This window comes from Microtus pennsylvanicus, chromosome 7, assembly GCF_037038515.1.
Source record: "Microtus pennsylvanicus isolate mMicPen1 chromosome 7, mMicPen1.hap1, whole genome shotgun sequence".
Classification (NCBI taxonomy): domain Eukaryota; kingdom Metazoa; phylum Chordata; class Mammalia; order Rodentia; family Cricetidae; genus Microtus; species Microtus pennsylvanicus.
In genome coordinates this window covers 119235091-119259928 of record NC_134585.1, presented here as the reverse complement: position 1 = coordinate 119259928, position 24838 = coordinate 119235091, and the positions used below count along the sequence as shown (strand labels likewise).

The following is a 24838-nucleotide window of genomic DNA, read 5'->3' as shown; positions in this document are numbered from 1 at the left end:
TAGAGACAGGGTTTCTCTGTGTAATTCTGGCTGTCCTGAAACTTACTCTAGACCAGGGTGGCCTCCAACTCAGATATCCACCAGCTTCTGCCTCTCAAGTGCTGAAATTAAAGGCATGTGCCACTACAACAAGCAACTGATCTTAATACATTTAATCATCAGAGAAAATGTCAGTGATAGCCGGGCGGTGGTGGCGCACGCCGTTAATCCCAGCACTCGGGAGGCAGAGGCAGGCGGATCTCTGTGAGTTCGAGACCAGCCTGGTCTACAAGAGCTAGTTCCAAAACCACAGAGAAACCCTGTCTCGAAAAACCCAAAAAAAAAAAAAAAAAGAAAGAAAGAAAATGTCAGTGATACATGGCAGAAAGAGAGAGGGTCCAAGAGACAGATACCCAAGGAGCTCGGTCAAGAGGCTGAAGCAGGATTATCAAAGTAGAAAGCTTGCTAGCTCAAGGCCAGAGTATGCCACACTGTAAACTCCAAGGCCAAACAAAACAATAAAAAGATTTACCTCCATAGATAAGACCAGAACATCCGGCTAGGAAAGAATGCTTGCCTAGAACGAGGAAGACCTGAATCTATTTCCCAGTACTAGGGGGTGAGTGTGGGGTCTGCCTGGGAGACCTAACAGGACTAACCAGTAATTCCAGCACTTGGAAAATGGAGGCAAGGTCATAGTAGTGAATTCAAGGAGAACCTGAACCACGTGACTGTCTCATACAAACAGCAGAGCAGACTACTGTCCATCGTAAATTTTTCCTAGTATTTGCTCAAAATACCTTCAGGAAACCGAGGAGTGGTGGCGCACGCCTTTAATCCCAGCTCTTGGGAAGCAGAGGCAGGGGGGGATCTCAGTTCAAGGTCAACTTGGTTTATAAAGTGAGTTCTAGAACAGCCAGGACTTGTCACTTATTATGTATACAGTGTTCTGAAAATCTTTTATCTCGCTAAACTTCCCACCTTCGGCACCCACAATTACTGTTGTTTCTTAGAGTAAGGAATTTTCAAAAATTGCAGATATGCATTGGCCGGGAATCGAACCCGGGCCTCCCGCGCAAACAAAAAGACAGGGTCTCACATAGCCAAAGCTAGCCTCTAACTCCTGATCAAACATATAGCAAGACTAGTCGTAAACACCTGACCATCCTGCCTCCACTTCCTGAGCACGGACTGAGACTACAAGTACATACACCATCACACCTACCTATTAACATACAACTTTTTTTTTTTTTTGATTTTTCCAGACAGGGGTTCTCCGTAGCTTTTGGTTCCTGTCGTGGAACTAGCTCTTGTAGACCAGGCTGGCCTCGAACTCACAGAGATTCGCCTGCCTCTGCCTGGGATTAAAGGCGTGCGCCACCACTGCCCGGCTAATATACAACTTTTAAAGCTTACAAATATATCTCATCTGGCTCTTACTACAAGGAGTGGAGGCTATTGAAATTAGGATTTTAGAGATATATTTACCTAAACTTGTTTAGATGGTGAACCATCAAGATGGGTCAGTGGGTGAAGGTGCCTGCCACCTAAGTCTGATCGCAGGGCACATGGTGGAAGGAGAGAACAGTCACCTGCAACGTTTCCTCTGACGTCCATAAGCATGTCATAGCACACCACAACCTCCCACACAAAAATAAATGTAATAATAACTTTAAAATGTAGATAGAAGCCTTAAGAGAAAATTTAAATAATAATTCTTATTATTGAGTGTGTTTACATGTTTTGATCAAAGGTACCTTTCTTAGAACCCCCACATAACAGCGTCTCTTACCTTTCCCTCGTAAGTGAGGTATATTCCCAAGTAAAATCACCCACATTTTAAATGCATTAATACACAGTGGTGGAATATTTAGGTCTGGCAATCCTCATAAAAAAGTGTCTTATATCTTTTCCTCTCTAAAATAATCATTGATGCATCACCTTGTATCTTCTAACCAGCTTTTGTCTGTGTCAAATGTGCTACCTGGGATCATTTTCCTTCTATTTTTTTATTCATAAGTCCCTTTTCTTTTAGCACTATTGGGTGTCTAAAATATTAAAATAATAGTGAATAGAAGAAGTGTCATGATGGCAATGAATGTCTTAAAGCTTGCCATTATATAAATATTTTTTTTCTTTTGTGGCTCTAACAAAGACGGGTCGGAGCATCATGAAAATATCTGTACACCTTCCAGTCTTCTCCTTTTCTGTGTGCACCTTACCAGTCAACCAAGGACACCTCTCTACTCCCTTCTGCTTTATCCCATTACACATTTCTTTTACTTTTCTATGTTTGCTTAGAGGCTGGAGTGTGGCCCTCACTGGGGTATCAGAGTGTACTGTAGACCAGACATTCTGACAGCGCAAAATGTAGTCCAAGACACCTGTGCACTGCTAGAAATTCATGTTTGTCTTATTTTTACAGTTCGCCTTCTGAACTGGATACTCTGGGCTTTATAGTCCATTAATCTATGATTTAGTAATGTGAAGGTCATTGTATCTCTACCCATTTTGAGAAACACTAGTCTAGACAACAGTGCCAATATTCTCCCTAGAAACTCTGCACACCATCTCTCTCGGACCCGTCTATGAAATATTCACAGTAATTTCTCAGTCATGAGAACCTGAGCAATTCTATATGTACCTTTAGAATCTTTAAGATAGCCCCAACATATAAAAAAGATCTGCATAAATTTAAACCTAGTGTCAACTTTTAGAATAAATTAATGTGTTAACTGCATAAATAAACTTCCCTGGATCAGAAACAGACCAGATAAGTGGCAGACCCAACGCTTCTTAAAAATGGCAGACTTTGGTTTTCCTACAAAGCAGTGATTCTCAACTTGTGGGTCACGACCCTTTCGGGGGTCACATATCAGCACATATTTGCAGCACCAGGGAATAAGGCTAGGAAGGTCACTTAGAGGGAAGGGCACCTAACAACCTGAATTCCACATCTGAAAGCCCCATAACGGCAAAAAAGAAATCACCTTTCACAGGTTGTCTTTTGATCGCCCATACATGCACTGTGGCACACACACCCTAACACACATGCAGTCACAATAAACAAATGTTTTACCACTGAATTGCATGTCTAGCCACAACTATTTTTAAGTTTGTAGATACAACAATACTGTGATTGTTACAACATTCTACTCCCAAGAAAGAAGACTGTTTATCTATAGAAATACTTTCTCCCCCATTTTGGTTTTAGAGGCAGTGTCTTCTGCAGCTAGACTGGTCTCCAATTTGATATGTAAGTAATGATGACCTTGAGCTGGATCCTCTTGTATCCACCTCCCACATGATGGAACTGCAGCCTTGCACCACCATGCCCAGGTCTGCAGAAATATGATCTGAAGTGTTTGTTGGTGAAATTGTAAAAGAACTAAACTTATTTAAGACATTCCAAAATAGGGAACAGGGAGGTTTGGGGAGACGGAAATGGAAGAGAGCAAGAGCACATCAAAATAACACCAAAACTGCGTCTACAGCTGTCCTCTACCCTCCACATATGCATGCCCCACACAAATCTCTCCCTCTCACACATGTACACAATAAATTTTATACTAAAACAATAATAAAAAATTTAAAACAAAACAGCATGACTTTTCACTGCTATGCTATATTAGATCAAAAGAAGACTTCCAATAGATAAACACAAGAGTTTCTTTTAGATATCTTGTACTTATCTACAAGATCAGTTATTAATTCTTGGCAAAACCATATGTTAACAGGGCTAGAGAAATGGGTTATCAATTAATCACTGGCTGCTTTTCCAGAGGACCTGGTTCAATTCCCAGCACTCACATGGCAGCTTCAAGGATTCCATACTTCTGGCCTCTACAGGCATTAGGCACAGAGCAGGCACACAGAAATACATGCAAGAAACCAACACCCATACACACAAAATAATAAAATAAAATAAATCATCTTTTAAAACTGCATGTTAACTTTCAAAATTGTTTCTGAAGGAGTGACTAATAATTCACATACTAAGTATGCTTGTGAGAGTTCAGAATTTTGATGCTTCTAAAAGAGATCAGAAAGATTAAAGTTCTTTTCTGTGCTAGTCTCTCCTTGAAGGACTTCTGGCTCAGAGAGAATACATTCAAGCAAGAAACATCTATTTTACAGCCAAGTTAGTTAACACAAATTAGCAAGGGGAGAGCAGGCAATCCAGCAGAGTGTTGCTCCTCTCCCATGATCAAGGCACTGGGTTTGATCCCCAGGACCAGAAAAATAAGACTAGCAGGAGCAATAACAACATAGTGGGTAAGAATATGGGCTCCAGAAAAAAAAAAAAAGAGCGCGCAAGAGAATAAAGAATAAGAGTTTTACAATTCAGGCATTTAGATTTGCTAGGTCTTAGCACAGGGTTCAACATTTACTAAATAGGTAAATTGGGCAGTTTGGTTAAAGCTCTCTAGGCCCTGGTTACTTCCTTCATAAAATGTAAAAATAAGGCCTGGAGATAATACAAACTTTTCTTTTGCTGTCTGTTTTTTGAGATAGAGTTTCTCTATATTACTGTCCTGCTTTGTAGACCAGGCTGGCCTCAAACTCACAAGATTTACCTGTCTCTGCCTTCCAAGTGCTGGGATTAAGGCATGCACCACCACAGCCTGACAATACAAACTATTTTTGCTAGAGTATATTCAAATCTATAGGGTCAATCTCCTGCAAGTCCACCCCATCCACTACCAAAAAACAAGAACAGGGGGAAAAAAAAAGAAAAAGAAACCACAGGAATAGCATCAAGTACCTCCACAGAGCTGCTGTAAGAATCAAACCCCACATAGACTTAGAGTAATTGTCAAGAAACACTATCAATTATCATTGTGAATGACTGTAACTACTTGTTTGGTCTTTTTCTTCCCAAGATAAGGTCTCACTGTGTAGCCTATCTCCATTTACAACTCACTAGCTGGCAGTTCTCCTTCTTGAGCACTGACTGGGATTAAAGCCATGAGACTCCATGCTCAGGTGTAAGCAAACATTTTGAACCCCATCTACAGGATTGGAAAACTCAAGAGGAATAAGTATAACATAAATAGAAAAGAAAAAAAACTGAATTAATAAAAAAAAAATCACAAGGAAAAAGCCGGGACTAATGCACTGAAACAAAACTGAGAAGGGTATGTATCCATGTTAAGACAGCATCGTCCTGGCAGAGGACACCACACACTATCACTGTTAGGGGAAGAGCTGGCTGCCAGTTACTGCAAGGAGCTCATGCTTCTTCAGCACAGACACACATTGGATCTACCTCTCTTACGGTGGACCCCACAGCACAGAAAGTTGAAACCTGATAAGGGAAAACAGAAAGTAATCACTTATTCTGGAATACCATTTGCTTATAGTAGGCTAAATATATTCACATTAGTTAATAAAAACCCACACGTACATAATGGCACTCAGTTTCCAGCACCACACTGTGAACTGACTGCTTTTGTCATTCTAAGTTAAATTGCTCCTATAAACTATCCAAGAGACATAGTCCTGGCACAAAAATTCCAGTAGCTGCCAGGCGGTAATGGCGCTCACCTTTAATCCCAGAACTCAGGAGGAAGAGGCAGGCGGATCTCTGTGAGTTCAAAGCCAGCCTGGTCTACAGAGCTAGTGCCAGGGCTATTGTACAGAAAAAACCAGTTTTGAAAAAAGTAAAATAAATAGATAAATAAAATTTTTAGGGTGGGAGGAGGGGGAGGGAAATGGGAGACTGGGAGGAGGGGGAAACTTTCCTTTTCTCAATAAAAAATAAATAAAATATAAAAAAAAGTAAAATAGGGGGCTGGAGAGATGGCTCAGAGGTTAAGAGCACTGATTGCTCTTCCAGAGGTCCTGAGTTCAATTCCCAGCAACCACATGGTGGCTCACAACCATCTATAATGAGATCCGGTTCCCTCTTCTGGCATACAAACATACATGGAAGGAATGTTGTATACATAATAAATAAATAAAGAAAAAAAAAAGTAAAATAAAATTTTTAAATTCCAGTAACCACAAAACTTTTACTCCAAATCATTTAACTCTCCGGTAAATTCCAACTGGATGAACTTTTCAGATCTAAAGCTATTCTATATAGAGTGCATATACAAAGATAGTTACTGTACATAAGTATATATAAGAAGTACAAATGTACAGGTACTGTATAGGAAAGAACATACGTAAAGAATAAATCACAGGGCAGTTTAAAATAGAAGACTATATAACCATTACTTTATATCAAATAACCATTATTTTTTAATGTATGTTTATTGATAACTTAGATAGCATGTCATAATAAAAATAAAAAAACTTCAGTCAGGGTCTTATAAGTCCAGTCTAGCCTTGAACTCAGAACCTTCTGCCTCAGCTTTCCAAAATCTGGAATTATAGGTGTGAACCACTATACCCAGAAAAAAGTTGCTGTAAAAGAAAGTACGGTAAGAGCTGATGGTGACTGCCTCTACCCAGCACCCACAGCTCACAGCTGTTTGCAACTCCAGTCCAGGGGACGGATGGCCTCGTTTGGACTCTGGAGGCATTGTGCACATGTGCTACACAGACATACATGTAGGCAAAACACCCATATACATAAGAACAAAATGGGAAAAAGAGTATGACAAACTTGAAAACAACTAGACATATACTTATTCATATGTAAAGACTCTCAAATGACAGTGAATACATGCTGATATCAGCTTAATTTGATTAGTTTCTATTTTTCATGAACCATAGATTAACCTTTTATAAACAGCATGTTGACTCTTTTTTTTGGGGGGGGGGGGAGGGTTGTTTTTTGTTTTGTTTTTTTGAGACAGGGTTACTCTGTCGCTTTGGAGACTGTCCTCGAAGTCGCTCTGTAGACCAAGTTGGCCTCAAAATCAGAGATCCGCCTGCCTCTGCCTCCCAAGGGCTAGGATTAAAGACGCCACCAACGTCTGGCTCAGCATGTTGTTTTTTAAAGGCTGATATTTTTGTTGTTTTTCAAGACATGGTTTCTCTGTGTATCCTTGGCTGTCCAGGAACTGACTCTGTAGACCAGGTGGCCTGCAACTCACAAGATCCGTCTGCTGGAATTAAAAGGCATGCACCACCACTACCTAGTTTAAGACTGATTTATTTTTATTTTATATGTATGGGTATTTTGCCTTTGTTTGTGCACAAGAGGGTGTTAGATCCCCTGGAACCAGAGTTACAGACAGCTGTAAACTGACATGTGGGTGCTGGGAATTGAACATGGGTCCTCTGGAAAAGCAGTCAGTGTCCTTAACCACTGAGCCATCTCTCCAGCCTAGGAAGTATGTTAATCTGTATACTGCAAACTAAAGAGACACACAGAGTAAGTTTTAGTGTCATTCTCTTTGTTTAAAAACCTTTAGTTCTCCTGGTCTACAAGAGCTAGTTCCAGGACAGGAACCAAAAAGCTGCGGAGAAACCCTGTCTCGAAAAATAAAAACAAAAAAAAACCCTTTAGTTCCAACATTCCAGTATTCAGCAGCTACCCAACAAACCACTACCACCACCACCCAAACATACCTCAACTATGGTTCTTAACAAAATCACTGTCCCATGTTACAAAAATAAGTTAGAAAGGAAAAAAATGCCTAGAGGGCCATTTAATAAAGGTGCCTGCCATGGTTCCTGACAACCTGAGTTCAATCCCTGGGACCCACATGGGAAGAGAACTGATTCCTACACCTCATTCTTTGAATCTCCCCACACAAATGTATGCATAAACATACACATATACACATGGAGAAAAGTATAAAAAATTAATAATAAACAGGAGGCTGGACAGACGGCCAATTCAGTTTCAGGGGTTCTGATGCCTCTGGCATCTAAGGGCACCTAAACTCACATGAACATGCCTACATACAGACATGTATACAACATCAAATCATTTTTTCTAATCGCATTACTTTGGGATAACCTACAATCTTAAACAAAAATACACACACACACACACACACACACACACACACACACACACACACACGAGACTCTTCTCTGAAAGAGGGAAGCATGGGGTTGGGAGGTAACTCCACAGGTAAAAAGATCTTGCTGTACAAGTCTAACAACCGGAGTTCAACCCCTAGAATCCACGTTAAGAAGTCCGGTGGATAAGAAGGCTAGAAGCCATTCCCAAATTTGTTCTCTGACCTCTATATGCATGGTATGGTGCATGTACAAAATAAATAAAAACTTAAAAAAAAAAAGACAGGGGCAGTATTGGCGCACACCTTTAATTCCAGCACTTGGGCAACAGAAGCAGGTGGATCTCTTTGAGTTTGAGGCCAGTCTGGCCTGCAGAGAGAGCTCCAGGACAGGCTCCAAAGCTACACAGAGAAACCAAAACAAACAAACAAACAAAAAGACAGGCTGGACAGATGGTTCAGCGGTTAAGAATACTGGCTACTCTTCCAGAGGTCCTGAGTTCAATTCCCAACAACCTCAGGTTGGCTCACAACTATCTACAATGAGATCTGGTGCCCTCTTCTGGCATGCAGACAGAGTACCGTATACATAATAAATAAAAAATAAATCTTTAAATAAAAAAAGACAACCCTATCTTCCAAATTATTAATGGTCTCTCTTATAATGTTGATACTCCATATCTCCATATTTGCATATCTCAGGCATGTTACAACTTGAAAAATATTTTTAAAAACCAAACAAAACAGGCTCTGGCAGACTGTGGTGTCACAATCTAATAATCCCAACACATTAAGTAGAAGTTATGATCCGCCATTATGGGTGCTGGGACTGAACCTAGGTTCTCTGGAAGAGCAGCCAGTAGTGTTAACTGCTGAGTTACCTCTCCTGCCGACCTTTAAAACAAACAAACAAACAAACAAACAAACAAACAAACAGGGTCTTATTACCTAGGTGGCCTGGAACTCACTAAGTAGCCCAATCTGGTTTTGAACTCACAGTGGTCCTCCTACCTCAGTCTCTCAAGTTGCTAAATTGCAGGTATGCACCACAGCACCTAGCTGTTGAAAACTTCTGTGTAACTCTCTACCAGTTTAGTCCTTTGTAGCACCCTGTCTTGTGTTTGTGGAGGAAAAGATACTTGAAGGACTGCTTCCAGCCACTTTGCCAATCACCTTTTTTTTTTTTTTTGATTTTTCGAGACAGGGTTTCTTCGTAGCTTTTGGTTCCTGTCGTGGAACTAGCTCTTGTAGACCAGGCTGGCCTCGAACTCAGAGATCCGCCTGCCTCTGCCTCCCAAGTGCTGGGATTAAAGACGTGCGCCACCACCGCCCGGCTGCCAATCACCATTCTTAATCTCTACAAACTTGCTTGGTAATACCAGGCAATCTGAAACTTTATCAGATTAAGAAGAATTAGAAGACTTAAAAAATAATAATAGGGACTGGAGAGATAGCTCAGCAGTTAAAAGCAGTGCCTGCTGTTCCAGAGGTCCTGAGTCAATTCCGAGCAACCACGTGGTGGCTCACAACCATCTGTGGTAAGATCTGGTGCCCTCTTCTGGCCTGCCGAACACTGTATATATAATGAATAAATAAATCTTTAAAATAATATTAACAATAAAATGGAGGGGCCGACAATGGATGGCTCAGCAGTTAAAGAGAACTGGCTGCTGTTCCAGGGGACCCAGCCACCTATATGGTAGATCACAATTGTCTGTAACTCCATTTCCAGGGAATCCAATACCCTCTCTGGCCTCTGTGGTCACTTTCATATATGGTACATGAAGGCAAAACACCCATAATACTAAAAATAATATTAAATTTATAAAAGAAAAAATGTCAGAAAAGAAAGAGGAGAACCAGGTAGTGGTGACGCACACCTTTAATCCCATCACTCGGGAGGCAGAGGCAGGTTAAGTAGCTCTTGGTGAGTTCGAGGCCAACCTGGTCTACACAGCAAGTTCCAGGACAACCAGGACTATTACACAGAGAAATCCTGTCTCGAAACAACAAAACAACCACAAAAAAGAAACAGAAGAAAAAAATTATCAACATGATTCTGAGAAGTGTGAAAACAGTATCTTTCAGAGGGTGATAACTGGGTCTGGAAGGATGGCTCAAGGTTAAGAGCACTGGCTATACTTCCAGGACCTGAGTTCTATTCCTAGAATCTACAACAGGGGGCAGCCTGCAACTCTAGCTCCAAGAGATTCAAATGCCCATTTCTGGCCTCCTTGGACATGGCATTCACTCATACATACACACACAGATACACATAAATTTAATAAAAGTGAATCTCTAAAAATAAAGAGGTTATAATTTAAACAAAGACATCTTCATATAGTATGTAGTTCTGAAGTGAGCTGGGCTCTCTCTAGTATGTGGAACAAAACAGGGCTGGCCTCAATAGCAAAGCCTCTCCCAGCACTTTCAGAGGAGAAGCATTTCCTTTGGAGATGAGATGACATCATCCACCAGTCGAGAATCTAAAAGACACTGTGGGACTGACTTCAGTGTTTGAAGTACACATATAATTTGTGGATGCTTGAGGCTAGCCGGACGTGCATTCTTCAGACAACTAGTTTTGCCTGAACAGGTCATAGATAAGGTATTTCAGAGACTCAATTCAATACTTACCAATAACACAACTTAAATGTTTCACAAACTAAAATACTAACTCTTAGAGCTAGTTTCAGAAAAAACAAAAACCCAACAAATTCAAAAACTAAAAACCTCTCTCCAACAATAAAACAATGAAAAAAAAAGCTAGTTTGTTGAAATATACAGAACACCTTTTTGCTCCCCTAATCTGGAATACTGAAAATCATTCTAACTATACCCTTCAGGCAGGAGGCACAGTATGTTCCCCAAAAAACAACACTCAGAAATATCAGCATGCTTCATGAAGAGCTGGAGATCACAGTCAGCTCTAAGTGACAATGAATGTTAAAAGAAGAAAATGATAATGCCAAGGCCTCAGAAATCTAAGACAAGGGGATCTCAAGCCCAAGGCCAACAGAGGCTAAATAGGAAGACTGTGCTTCAAGAGGTTAAGCAATAATTTAAACTTAGAACTGGCAGGGATGGTGCTGCATACCTTTAGTCCCAGCCCTTGAGAGGCAGAGAGACTGGAGGATCTCCGTATTGGAGGCCAGCCTGTTCTACAGAGTGAGTTCCAGACCAGCCAGAGTTCCACAGAGAAACTTTGTCTTGAAACACCACTACCCACCACCCTCCACCCCCTGAAACAAAACAAACAAAAACACCTGGACAGTGCACTTTTAATTCTTGCACCCAGGAGACCAGGAGTTCAAGATCTGCCTTAGTACAAAGTGAATTTGAGGCCAGTTTAGACTCTGTCTCAAAAGTGGAGGGAACAGGAACTGGACCAAAACTACCTCCACAACAGTAACTGAATCAAAGCAATTAAAACCAAGCCACATGGCAAAGAAAAGCTCAATTTTTGTTTCCCAGCAAGTATCAATTTTCCTTTCACAGAACAGAAAAAGTCAAAAAAGTCAAGGAAAGACCTAAAAATAAAAGCTCAAAAGTAGTTTGAACTAGGTAGTAGTGGCACACACCTTTAATCCCACCACTCAGGATGCAGAGGAAGTCAGATCTCTGTGAGTTAGAGGCCAGCCTGGTCTACAAATCAAGTTCCCAGACATCTAGAACTGTTACACAAAGAAACCCTGTCTCGAAACACACACACACACACAACAACAACAACAACTTTGAACTGAGATAGCAAAATGGTGCATCAGGTAAAGGCACTTACCATCAAGCCCAATGACCTCAATTCAATCCGCAGAATTCCCACGGTAGAAGGAGAGGACCAACTCCTCTGCAGCCCACAGTCATTTTCTGAATATGCATGCATGCCCTGGCAAGCTCCACTACCACAGATCCACCAAAGAAATGCGGAAAACATTTGTTTTAGTTTCATCTACCAATCCTGTCACCTAATAGCCAATATATTGCCAGGAATGAGCCATAAGTTTACTAAGATCCTTTTTAATAGCATTCAATCACCCCTGTCTCTAGTAAAACTCTCAAACCTCAATTGCATAATTTAGAAAATGAGGAGGTGAAATTAAAATTTTCTTCTAATGAACTTTTACTTTCAGTACCATAAAAGCAAATTTCACCATATTCCTTGGCACCAATATTTTGCCCAAAATTATTTTTAAAAAAATCTGTCTTTTTTTTTTCCCCCCAAGACAGGGTCTTACTGTGTAGCCCTGGCTGTCCTGCAACTCACTGTAGAATAGGATAGTCTTGAATTTAGAGATTAGCCTACCTCTGGCTCCCAGGAGTGATGGAATTAATGGCTGGTATCATCACAACCAGTCAAGTTTTTTTTCTTTTTTTCTTCTTTCGGGACAGGGTTTCTCTGCATAGCCCTGGCTGTGCTGGAACTTGCTCTGCAGACCAGGCTGGCCTTGAACTCACAGAGATCCTCCTACTTCTGCCTCCTGAGTGCTGGGATTAAAGGCATGTGCCACCGCTGCTGGCTGCCAGCTGCCAAGTCTTTTCTTAAAAGACCTGAGCCTTCTGAATCAGTCAGCCATAGTCAAGAGGCATTTAAGATTTTTTTTTTTTTGACAGATTGCCACCTCCCAATTCTATGTCCAAAGTTTGGGTTTTTCTTTTGTGATGGAGAGTCTTTTGCTCTATAGTCCTAGTTAGCATGAAACTATGCAAACCAGACTGGCCTCAAAAGTTGTGCCAAAGGCAGAGGCAGGCGGATCTCTGTGAGTTCGAGACCAGCCTGGTCTACAAGAGCTAGTTCCAGGACAGGCTCCAAAACCACAGAGAAACCCTGACTCGAAAAACCAAAAAAAAAAAAAAAAAAAAAAAGTTGTGCCAATACTCCTGCTTCTGCTTGAGTCCTGGGAATCCGGCAACTCAGGCATATGTCATCACACTCCACTCTGGTTCTAGCTATCTGGAGTTTTGCAGATTAATATACACATATTCCAGGGTGGTAGAGCTTGACTAGATTATGCTTGCATTCCATCCCGGAATGTATGCGAACAAAATGCATGCAAGGTTCAACAGAAAAGGTTTAGCTTTTATGATTTCAAATCAAGTATCAACTGCAAACAGCACTTCCCTCAACCAGCAAAATAAAAATATAGGCAGCTGATAATGAAGACTTCATGAAGTCTGCCTGAGACAAAATTAAAAAAATAGTAATAACTCTGCCTTTTCTTTCTTTCTTTTGTTCAGATGCTGGCCCAAAACTGAGTGACGCTTCCTCTGAAACACTGAACTTGCTCAGTTTTTCTGACCTCCATGGCTAACTTCAAAGGCATGACTTTGGGCGCTCAACAGTTACTGGCTGTTGTTCTTCAGGGAGGGGAATTCAGCTTCTAGCACCTGCACTGATTGTTCAGAACCACCTGTAATTTCTGTTCCAAGATTCTATGCCATCTTCTGACCACTGCAGGTCATGTGGCCATGTGGCATACACTAATACAGACAGACAGACACACACACACACACAAATAAAAATTTGAGTTGCTCTCCATATTTCCCCTAGCAAATACTAGAATTTCCAGCTTGCCTGATCTATTGTTTTCTCTCAAACTCTAACAAAATGGTCCCTGAAGGTCAAATAAATAAATAAAAATATAGCCCCTTTTATACAGGTTCTTGTCAATGAGAACTTACAGCTTAAGAGATTTGTTTGGTTTTTTGGGGGGTTTTTGTTTTGTTTTAATTTTTAGAGACAGGGTAGCTTTTGAGCCTGTCCTTGTAGACCAGGCTGGCCTCGAACTCACAGGAATCCACCTGTCTCTGTCTCCCAAGAGCTGGGATTAAAGGCGTGAGCCACCACTGCCAGGCCAAGAGATTTGTTAACCTACACTGTGCAGAGATGAGCTGATACATATAGTCATATATTCTAAGAAAGGCCTCTTCTCCTCCCCTCAGAACTCCACTTGGCTACTTCATCTATCCTAACACCATTTCTGGAACAGAATGTTGGGCTTAGTTTGGAATAAAGAGAGATTCCCTCCACTTGGGTGACTATAGAGAAAACAGTGTACCTCACCAATGTTTTTATCTTGCCAAAAAAACAAAAAACACAAAGAAGAGACAAAAAAAAACTTGTAATTTTAATCTTCTTGCCTTTTGTTTTAGGACAGGGTCCCAGGTTACCCAAGCTGGCCTTGAACTCTCTATCCAGCTTTCTGTACCACCACACCCGGCCTTCCTTGCTATCTTCTTTATTCATTTATTTACTTTATATGCACCCTGTACATGCCCTTGCTATTTTCTTCATGCCATGTAAGGTAAGGATACTCAAAAATTTTAAGACATTTGAAGGCAGACACAGGCCTACTTACTTACCAGAAGTAAGCCTGGTCTACATACCAAGCTCCAAGACAACCATGGCTACATAGTGAGATTCTGTCTCAAAGGAAAAAAACCTCAAAGAGAAAAAGGTTAAACATCATCAGGTGGAGGTGGTACAGGCCTTTAATCCCAGCATTTGGAGGCAGAAGTAGATCTCTGTGAGTTCAAGGCAAGCCTGGCCTACAGAATGAGTTCCAGGACAGTCAGGGCTACACAGTGAAGAAGAAAAAAAAAGGAGGAAAGAGTTTAACTTAAATGAATAAAATAACACTAGGCAGAGTCATCCACCTGTACTCTCAGTTCAGGAGGCTGAGACCAACCTGGGTAGCACAGGAAGACTCATCCCAGAAATAAATAAATAAATAAATAAGTTGTTGGTGGCTCACTCCCTTATCTCAACTATAGGAAGACTACTGCAGGAGGTTCACATCAAGTTCACAAAACCTTAAGAAAATCTCGGCTCATAAAAAAGCAAACAAACAGAAAGAAAATACCCTTCTCCCCTTTATCTGGATTCTTACTCTGGTTCTTGTTATCTCTGTTCATACCACAAGCCATGGTTTCCTATATGATCAAAGAAAAACAAGCTAATAAAATATTTAATAGCTTTCAGGTAGCACTTATTTCAGCAAAGGCATTAATCAGAAGAGTTAGCATCAACCCTGGAGCACACAGACAGAAACAAGTAAAACATACTATTCTGGCACTCAAAGCTAACCTTCAAGTACACATACCAACTAATCTCAGATACTAGACATGTATAAAACAAAATACAATTATACCTGACACTGAGCCTAAAAAAGTCATGGCAGAGAAAATATTTAAACAAAAACAATGACACTCTGAGAAGCCAAGTGTGACTGAATTTATTTACATGTATACTAGCTACCATAGCAACCACAGTAGTCTAAAGCAGAAGGTTTGACTGAAGGCCCTGAAGTCCAGGGCAAGTCCAGTAAAGACCTGACGTTGTTTGTTGCCGTTTAAGAAGTAGTAGGGAGATCAGGCTGGCAGGATGGCTCAGCGGGTAAGGGCATTTGTTACCAAGCGCACAGAAGTCTGAGGACCCATATGATGGAAGGGTAAGGTGTCCTCTAGCTTTCACTTATGAGTACATACACGCACGCATACATGCACTCTCAAAATAAAAATGTAGTTTTAAAGACAGAAGGTCTGATAAAACACATGTGGCAGCTCACGCTGATTAAAACAAACAAAAACAGCAAACAAGAAACCAGAAGAACTCGGTGTGACCAGACTAGCTAAACAGCAAACCCTGCCTCAAAAACAACCAGCCTGCCTGGTGTGGTGACACACAACTTTACCCCAGCACCTGGAAGGCAGAGGCAGGCAGATTTCTAAGTTCCAGGCCAGGCTGGTCTACGAACCGAAACAAACAGAAGCAATAGCTAAGTAGAGAATCAGTACAGGAGTGTGGGGTTATTCCAAATCATTTATGGTTTCGATAAAATACAACAGATGAGCAAGGAGTGACTATTCCACAGCTGTTCTCAGGTGAAGCAGAAGGAACTAGAGCTCACAATCATCTAAGGTTTCAAATGGTTCTTTTTCTTTTGGGGAGTCAAATGTGATTGATCACCTAAAGTTTCAGATGTTTTTCTTTTGGGGAGTCAAATGTGACTTTAACCACAGAGCTCTCACTTCAGGGGAGCAATACACCTCTGGGCATTGGCCTCCCTTTTTAACTTCTACTCTAACCTCAAATCCAGACTCCAAACACCCGAGGCGATGACTCCGCCGAGTTCCTTCCAAAACAGCATGGTCTACATGGAGAGTTCTAGACCAACTAAGACGGCACCTTCAGACTGTCTCAAAACAACAACAAACACAAACTCCAAAACAGAAACTCTTGGCTCTCATTTCTAGCAAAAGCTAAACTTGGCAACTTGAATTCCAAGTTACTGACTGACTGAAGAGAACAGGAAACCAGGACCTCGGACCCCTGAACAGATTGTCAGTCAACAGTACCTCATCAGGGCTGATTTTATGAAGTGGGTGCCATTATCCAAATAATGAAGACAGGGAAAAAACAAAGGAAAGGAATATGTTTTCTTTATAGACCAAACAGCAGAACCTAGGTGGCAAACTACACACTTACTACCAATCAAAACCTAAGAAGAAGCATATGATGACAGTTACCCTAAGATGAAATTCATTTACAAGTGCCTCCTTCAGATTCAAACACGGTAACTACTCCAATGGAAAAAATGGTAAATATCATTAAACATTATGGTTTTCCCAATGTGGTGAGGCACACCTGTAATCCCAGTACTTGAGAGGCAGAAGCAGGAAGAGCTCATGAGTTTGAGGCCAGCCTGCTCTATATATTGAGTAGCCAAGACTACAATGAGAGACCCTGTCTCAAAAATAAAACAAGAAAAAGAATGTTAAAAATAATCTAAGTAGGCATCCTGGAACAAGCCTCTAATTCTAGCACTTACAAGACAGACTATGGTGGATTTGAGGCACACCTTTGATACCAGCATCAGGAAGCAGAAGCCGGGGATCTGTGTGAGTTCAAGGCTGGCCTGGTCTACAGAGCGAGTTCCAGGACTGGCTCCATAGATACTGAGAAACCCTGTCTAAGAAAAAAAGAAAAGAAAAAAATAAAAATAATCAAGTAAGACCGGTGGTGGTGGCGCACACCTTTAATCTCAGCAGAGGCAGATGGTTCTCTGTGAGTTCAAGGCCAGCCTGGTCTACAGAGCGAGTTTCAGGACAGCTAGGGCTGTTATGACAGAAAAACTCTGGTTTGGAAAAAAAAAAATTGTTATGGCTCACGGCTCTCTAGTGCTTTTAGAGGAAAGGCAAAAGCTACCTCTCCACAAAGCTGGAAGTGTCTATGACTATATTTCCTCTGTCTAAGATGAAATGTTTAGGATTTAACTCAAGCCAATCCAAAATGATAAGAACAAAAATCTCAGGCCTAAGAAAAAAATCAGTTCTTAAGAAAAGCACCTAACAGGCAGGCAGCTTCTCAGGCAACAGTTACTGAGGAACATCACCGTTCCTGACAGCTTCTGATTCACCTCCCATACACATTTCCCTCCTACACACAATCTGGGGCTCTTCCTACTGGGCCTTTCAGTCCCAGCTCCATTAGTCTCCAGTGCCCGGTTCCCTCGGGATTTCTTCGTCCAACACGGCGGCATTCCTCCAGTCGTATCCTATTATGCAATATTCCCCGTGGCACTAGGAGTCACACACCCTCCCCATCTTCCCGGCCTCACTGCAGGCCCAACTCGGGCTCTTCTACAATTCAAGCCTCCATTTCCTTCACCCTCCCCGCTTCAGGGTCTTCTGACCTTTACCCCCGCCCCTCTCCTTTCAAACACTTGAGAGTTCTCCTTGTACACCCCTGCAGTCCCAGTCGGGAAGACAGGCGGTGCCGGTCTCAGAACACAGACAACAAAACTCGCCGCTCCTTTCTGAAGGCAGAAATCACCGAGAGAGTTAATCTGAGAAAACACGTCTGTGGCCGCACTGCTGCGGGCAAGAAGAATGACGCATGGGGGAGGCTGAGGGGAACCGCCACTCCCCAGAAGATCCACAATCCCCTCACTCCTCAACGATGGATCTATCGACTCCGCAATCAACTGCGGCTCCGCCCCACACCGGGGACCCCATCCGCCAACACTCCGCTGACGCTGTACCCTCTGACTAAGATCCTGGGCTCGAACCCGCGCCTGACGCACGCTGGCCAAGCCCTCCGCCACCCGGCTGTGCCCCCTCCACCATCCTCCATCCCTCCTCCTCAAAACCCTCAACGACGTCGCCGCTGAGACCCAGTGCGCGCGTTTCCGTCGGCTTCTCTTTCCTAGTGGCACCCATCCTTTCCCCCGAACTCCTCCAGGGCTCCCCAGTTGTCCAGTATGTTAGGGACAACCACTCGGACACCCAGGCTCCGGGCCCCCCTTCCCAGGCGTCGCCCCTGCTCCCGCCCCAGCCTTCCCGGCCGGCTGCCCGCGGCCCCCCGGGCTCACCTGCGGTTCCGGCGGGGACCCCGACATCAAGAGAGGAAAACCCGGCCGCCGCTGGCCCAGAGGAGGCGGACGCCATCTTGGCAGCCCCCTCCCCCTCAGCGGCCTCCTCTCTTTCAATCCGGCTCTTCCTTTTCTCGGAATCGAATCTTCCCCACGTCTCTTCACAGAACCCGCGTTCTGCGGGCTTCTCAGGGGCGTCGTTCAGGCTCCAGGACCCGCTCAGGACCGCACCACCTGCCCGGCATGGGGGAGAGCGCCCGTCTCTCGCCCTTCGATCAACCCCAACAGTTCTCTGCCAAAGCGCCCTTCTCCCGCCAGCGGGCACCCTCAAGCCGGCTGCCGGCCTCCCCGCGCCCGCGCCCGGGCGAGCCGAAAGGAGACAGCAGGCGGCGGAAGGCCCGAGAGCGAGCGCCCTCCTCCTCCTCCCCGACCCAGCCTGTTTATCGCCAGCTCCGCCGCTCCGCTCAGGGTGGGCGGCCAAGGAAATCCCAGCACTGCGCGTGCGCGCCGCCTTCCTACAGCTCCCTCCGTCAACCCTGAGGGAAGCAGAGCCAATCCGGAGGCGGCTGTGGGTCACGTGTAGGTACGTCATACCCTGAGGACGCCACCGGCGGAAGATTTGGGCCTACGGTGGCCCGGTAGGCCAATATAGGTTCGTGTCTTTGACCGTGTTGCGTTCAGTTTGCTGTGAGTTCTGGTCGAGAATCAGCTGGACTGGGAAGGACTGGGCGCTTCGAATGACAGCCCTGGAAAGAACCCAGGACGCAGCTCTGGTGTCAAGTCCAAGATGCTAAGCACTTGTGTACTATAAACACATCACAACCACCAAGAATTCTTCCAGCCTTTACTGTTTAAGGTGCGGGCTTGTGGGACCTTCCTTCTTAAGACATGAGAGTCTGTTTTGTTTGCTTCAAACAATGCTAGACACGGTGACAGAGTTCAGTAAATGTAAACATGTTTGATAAATAAGTCAATGGGGATTTGTCAACAATATGACAACAAGAAAAGTAAGAAAAATACACAAAAACAAAGTTTAAAAGGCCTGTGAAAAAGACTGCAGGACTCGATCAGACTGTATCACACGATCTTCCTCCCATCCAAAGTCCTCCTTAGTGTCCAGTTGCTAATTACCTGTACTCCAAAGGGCACAGAATCACAGAGGAATTCCCTTCTAGCCTAACCTTCTGATGAACTCTGCCTAGTTTTAGCAAAGGACCGTGGTGGCTGTGCTTATCGTGGGAACCCTAGTGAAGACCTCTCCAACAACCCGAGCTTCGGAAGAGCAAAGCCTGCTTCGTTCTTGGATGTCATCTCCTGTCACGTCTTTGTACAAGACAGGCACTCAATAATTATTTGAGAAATGAATTCTTAAAAAGGCATGGAAAAGCAACCTAAGGTGGCCCGGAAGCCTATCCAGATTTTTTTTTTTTAAGGGAACCCAGGACCAGAGCATCCACCAAAAATCTTCCATTCACTAACCTCTCGGATTTCTTTCTCTTCCTTCACAACCTAAAATCGTTGTTTTCTTACTGCCATCTGCTGGCTTCTTTGTGCTCCCTTGGGTACTGAAAGCAGACAAACAGCACTGTGAGTAGGTATTAAGGAAATATTGTTTGTTATGCTATCCCTAAAACCTTCACCCAGTGAACAGCACTGGAATTAGAGTGAAGCATAGGATCTGTCTCACAGGTCCTCGGTAAATACTGTTGGATAAATTGTCCATATTTCCAGAGTAGGCTTTCAGTTACCTGGGGACTGTCAAGACATCAGATAAAAGTACCAAGGTTGATGACCCAAGTTCTATCCCTGGCTCTACTATGGTGGGATAAGAAAATTGATCCAGCCAGGCACTGATGGCGCATGCCTTTAATCCCAGCACTCAGGAGGCAGAGGCAGGTGGATCTCTGTCAGTTTGAGGCCAGCCTGGTCTACAAGAGCTAGTTCCAGGACAGCTAGGACTAGTATGTAGAGAAACCTTGTCTCAGGAAAAAAAAAAAAAAACATCAAGAAAAGAGGGGGTACAGGAGAGAATTGCTCCACTCAAGTTTTTCCCCGACCTCCACATACATGAGTGCACACACTAAATTAGTTAAGTGTAAATTCACTTAATTGATACCATTTCCCAAATTGCTCTAAAAATCAGCTGAGGGAGACATTAAAGCTATTTCTGATTTTGAAATTGCAAATAGACCGTTAAGACCTGAATGACTAAGACAGTTAGCAACAGAATTTTCTTCCTATAATCTTTATTTCAGGCCTAAAAGAAAAAAAATCCATTTTACAGCATCCTAGTCACCTTTGTTTCTACCTTGAGTACCAGAAAATGGCCGCTGTAACCTGCCCACCTAACGCCGCTGTAACCTGCCCACCTAACACCACTGTAACCTGCCCACCTAACGCCGCTGTAACCTGCCCACCTAACGCCGCTGTAACCTGCCCACCTAACGCCGCTGTAACCTGCCCACCTAACGCCGCTGTAACCTGCCCACCTAACGCCGCTGTAACCTGCCCACCTAACGCCGCTGTAACCTGCCCACCTAACGCCGCTGTAACCTGCCCACCTAACGCCGCTGTAACCTGCCCCACCTGTGCTCTTCCTTTACCTGTGTCTCCCTCATAAGCCTATTCTTTTTTTTTTTTTTTTTTTTTTTTTTTTTTTTTTTGGTTTTTTGAGACAGGGTTTCTCTGTAGCTTTGGAGCCTGTCCTGGAACTAGTTCTTGTAGACCAGGCTGGCCTCGAACTCACAGAGATCCACCTGCCTCTGCCTCCTGAGTGCTGGGATTAAAGGTGTGCGCCACCACCACCCAGCCAAGACTCCACTTTTTAGAGCAAAGTGATGTTTTTCATTTTTACAGGTGAAGAAGGTAGACTATGCCTGGCACTCATTAAGTTCCCGAAATATGTTTTCTAAATATGTAAATGGGAGAAGGTGAAATTCCAAAAGTGGAATTAAGATCTGGAATTAAGATATGGTGCCGGGCGGTGGTGGCTCACGCCTTTCATCCCAGCACTCGGGAGGCAGAGGCAGGTGGATCTCTGTGAGTTCGAGGCCAGCCTGGTCTACAAGAGCTAGTTCCAGGACAGGAACCAAAAGCTACGGAGAAACCCTGTCTCGAAAAATCAAAAAAAAAGATATGGTGGAGCCAGGCATAATAGCACATGCTTTTAATCCCAGCACTTTGGAGGCAAAGTCAGGCTGATCTCTGTGAGTCCAAAGCCAGCCTGGTCTGCATAGCCAGTTCCAGAACAGCCAGAGTTCCATGGTGAAACCTTGTCTTAAAATAATAATAGCAATAATATAATTATTGTTTAAAGATTTAGGTGTGGTGGTGCATGCCTGAGGTCCCAGCTACTCAGAAGTTTAGGGGAGGAAAATCTTCATTTCCAGAACAGCCTGAGCAATAGGCAAAATAGCATATCTTTGTCTCGAGGATAAATACAACAAAAAGGAGAGCTAGGTATGTTTAAGAAGCATTTTATCATAAGTCTCTCTGCCCAAACTTCCCAGTGCTCGAGATGTCCTCTGAGTCATGGCGCTTCTCTTTCCCCAGCAACATTCCTGGCATAGCAGGACTGGGGTGATGTGGCAAGGTGTGGGGCAGAGCAGACTGCGTGGGCTTGGTTCTCCTGAGGAAATGGAAAAGGGTGTTCACCAGTACATACTTTCGGGAGGCAGGCATTTGGTGAGCTCAAAGTGAGGCCACCCCTTCCCTCTGGAGTTCCTGTGAGTGCGCTTTATCAAAGCACCTCTTCCCTGCTTCGTACAAGGCCCTCAATTTAATTCCTGGCCCTGAAAAACAAAATGAAAACAACAATGAAAAAAAACAGTAAAAGAATGAGTACCTATTTCATCTAGTTAGTCTTCCATTAATTACCTAGGCCCAGCTTTATCCCAGGCACTCAGAATTCCTAATACAGACAGGGACAACTTCTCTCCTCACTTGGGATGTACCTCAGTAGTTGAGTGCTCCACTAGCATTCCCGGGGCCTTGGGATCAATTCCCAGCAATGAAGAAAAGAAAAATGCCCAAATAGAAAAAAAAATCCTTCAACCTAGTATCATGAAACAGTCAAAAGACCAAGGCAGACCACTTCAAGACTGGCCTTGTTACTACTGAGTTCCAAGGTAGCTTGGATTATATAATGAGACCCTTTCTCATAAAACTACTCCGTGGGTAGAGGTATTTGCCATCAAGCCTGTTGACCTGATCTTGTGTCCCAGGGTCCACAAAGTAAGAGGGGGGAGCCAATTCCTGAAGTTGCCTTTTGACCTCCACATCAGTGCAGTGGCCCGTGCTCACATGCGAACACAGACACAGTTTTAAAAATGTAATAAGAATTTTAAATGTATTTTTTAAAATAGGCCTGACAGTGGTGGCTCATGCCTTTAATCCCAGCACTTGAGAGGCAGAGGCAGGCGGATCTCTGAGTTCGAGGCCAGCCTGGTCTACAGAACAAGTTCCAGGACAGGCTCCAAAGCTACAGAGAGAAACCCTGTCTTGAAAAACAAAAACAAAAAAAAATTAAAAAATGCCAGTTATAGGGGTGCACGCTTTTAACTCTAGCACTTGGGAGGCTGAGGCATGCAGAACTCTATGAGTTCAAAGCCAGCCTGATCAACAGAGAGAGTTCCAAAACAGCCAGAACTACATGGTGATACCCTGTTTCAAAGACAACAACAAAGCAAACAAGCAAAGAAACAAAAGTTCACAAACAAATGGGGATGGGACCATAAATCACTGGAATGAAATTAATAAGTATCAGCATGGAATTGTCTGAGTGTTATATTTCTTTTGTTTTAATTTTTAATTTATTTTTATTTCATGTGCATTGGTGTTTTGCCTGCACGTATGTCTGTGTGAGGGTGTTAGAGGCCCTGGAATTGTGAGCTGCCATGTGGGTGTTGAGAATTGAACCCTGGTCCTCTGGAAGAGCAGCCAGTGCTCTTAACCACTGAGCCATCTCTCCAGCCCCTTGAGTGCTGTATTTCAGAACAAACCATGAAAACAGAAGTTCACGCAGTCTGACAACACAGACTGTTTGAATTTGGAACTATTTCCGAAACCCTGGGAGACATCCTATCCATGTTTGCGGAAGCTGTGTCTGGAAAGAGAAGAATGGCTGTTTGGGAACTCCTCACTGTCCTATAATAGAGAGGGAAGAAATGCAAAGGGGACCCTGGAGTGACAGAGAGCTGCATGGTAGGAGAGTGACACCAAAACCGGACGACGGAGCCAGAGCTGGATCTGCAGAGACAAGAAGACAAATGTGAGGGACCTAGATCAGCGACTCTCAGCCTTCCTAATGCTGTGACCCTTAATACAGTTCCCCATGTGCTGATGGCCCACCCTAAAATTATTTTCATTGCTAACTCATAACTGCTATGAATTGTAACGTAAACATCTATGTTTGCTAATAGTCTCAGGCAACCTCTGAGAGAGGGTCATTGCGACCCACAGGTTGAGAATCACTGACCTAGAAGTTTATGCTAATGGTAGTTTCCTGCTAATGTTCACTATAAACTTACTAAAGCTGTGCTAAACAGTTCACAAGAGTTACAACCCTTCACCTTAACAATCACGTCTCACTTTACAGGTGAAAAATGGGACATTCAGAAACGGACAGCTACCTTTCCTGAGAGTAGTGTGAGTCACGCTACTGCAAGACTTTCAGGCTAAGTCTATGGATTTATTTTGTTTTGTCCAGCTCTTCCAGTTCAGTCTCCTTCCCAAGCGCTGAGATTATCAGTCTCAAATACCACACTGGGCTTTTGTTGGTGGTGCTGCTGTTTGCTTTTGTAATTGTTGTTTTGAGGCAGGGTCACATTCTGTAGCCCTGGCTGACCTAGAACTTGTTATGTAGATTTCCAACTCATAGAGATCCCTAGCTTCTGCTTCCTGTGTGTTGGAATTAAAAAGGTGTACAGGCCAGGAACTTAGTTGCTTGTGGGTTGTTGCTGTTTTTCTTTCTTTAGACAAAAACTTGCTTTTGCTTTTTGGTTTTCTGTGTAACAGTACTGGCTGTCCTGGAACTAGCTCTGTAGACCAGGCTGGCCTTGAATTCACAAAGACCCATCTGCCTCTGCCTCCCCAGTGCTGGGATTAAAGGCCTGCGCCGCTACCACCTGACAACAAAAACGTCCTATGGTTACCTAGGCTGGCCATAAATTGTGATCCTCCTGCCTCAGACATTCAAGTCCTAGCGGTTACAGATGCCTGCCACCACCTCTGCTTTTAAGGTTCTGTTCTGTTTGTTTGTTTGCTTCAAGATAAGGGTTTCTCTGTGTGGCTTTGGCTGTCCCAGAACTCCTTCAGTAGCCCTGACTGCCTGGGACTCAGAGATCCACCTGCTTTTGCTTGGCTAGTGCTGGAATTAAAGGTGTGTGCCACCACCAGCAGGCTTCAGGTTCTGGTCTTAATGACAATAATGTTGGTTTTGAACATGCTAGGGATAAAATTCAGGGAGCATGTACGCTAAACAAGCACACTTCCACTGTGCTATATCCCCAGCCTTCTTTTCATTTTTTTAAATTTTGAAACAGTTCTACTGTGCTAACTAGGCATGCGTTG

General features: G+C 43.4%; 1 protein-coding gene across 4 annotated transcripts in view; it reads right to left on the bottom strand.

Annotated features, from left to right (window-relative positions):
- Window positions 1-18781, bottom strand: part of Pip5k1a (phosphatidylinositol-4-phosphate 5-kinase type 1 alpha) — a 41613-nt gene extending 22832 nt beyond the window's left edge. Inside the window, exons 1-2 of one of the 4 annotated variants that reach the window (XM_075978215.1) lie at window positions 18269-18763; window positions 5249-5287 (exon numbers count right to left, since the gene is read on the bottom strand). In XM_075978215.1, coding sequence (XP_075834330.1) covers window positions 5249-5287; window positions 18269-18344 — 115 coding nt within the window. In that variant the 5' untranslated portion in view covers window positions 18345-18763. Of the gene's footprint in view, window positions 1-5248; window positions 5288-18268 lie in introns of all 4 variants that reach the window. The other 3 variants (XM_075978212.1, XM_075978213.1, XM_075978214.1) reach the window with 3 other exon arrangements.
- Between the last annotated feature and the right edge of the window lie 6057 nt (window positions 18782-24838).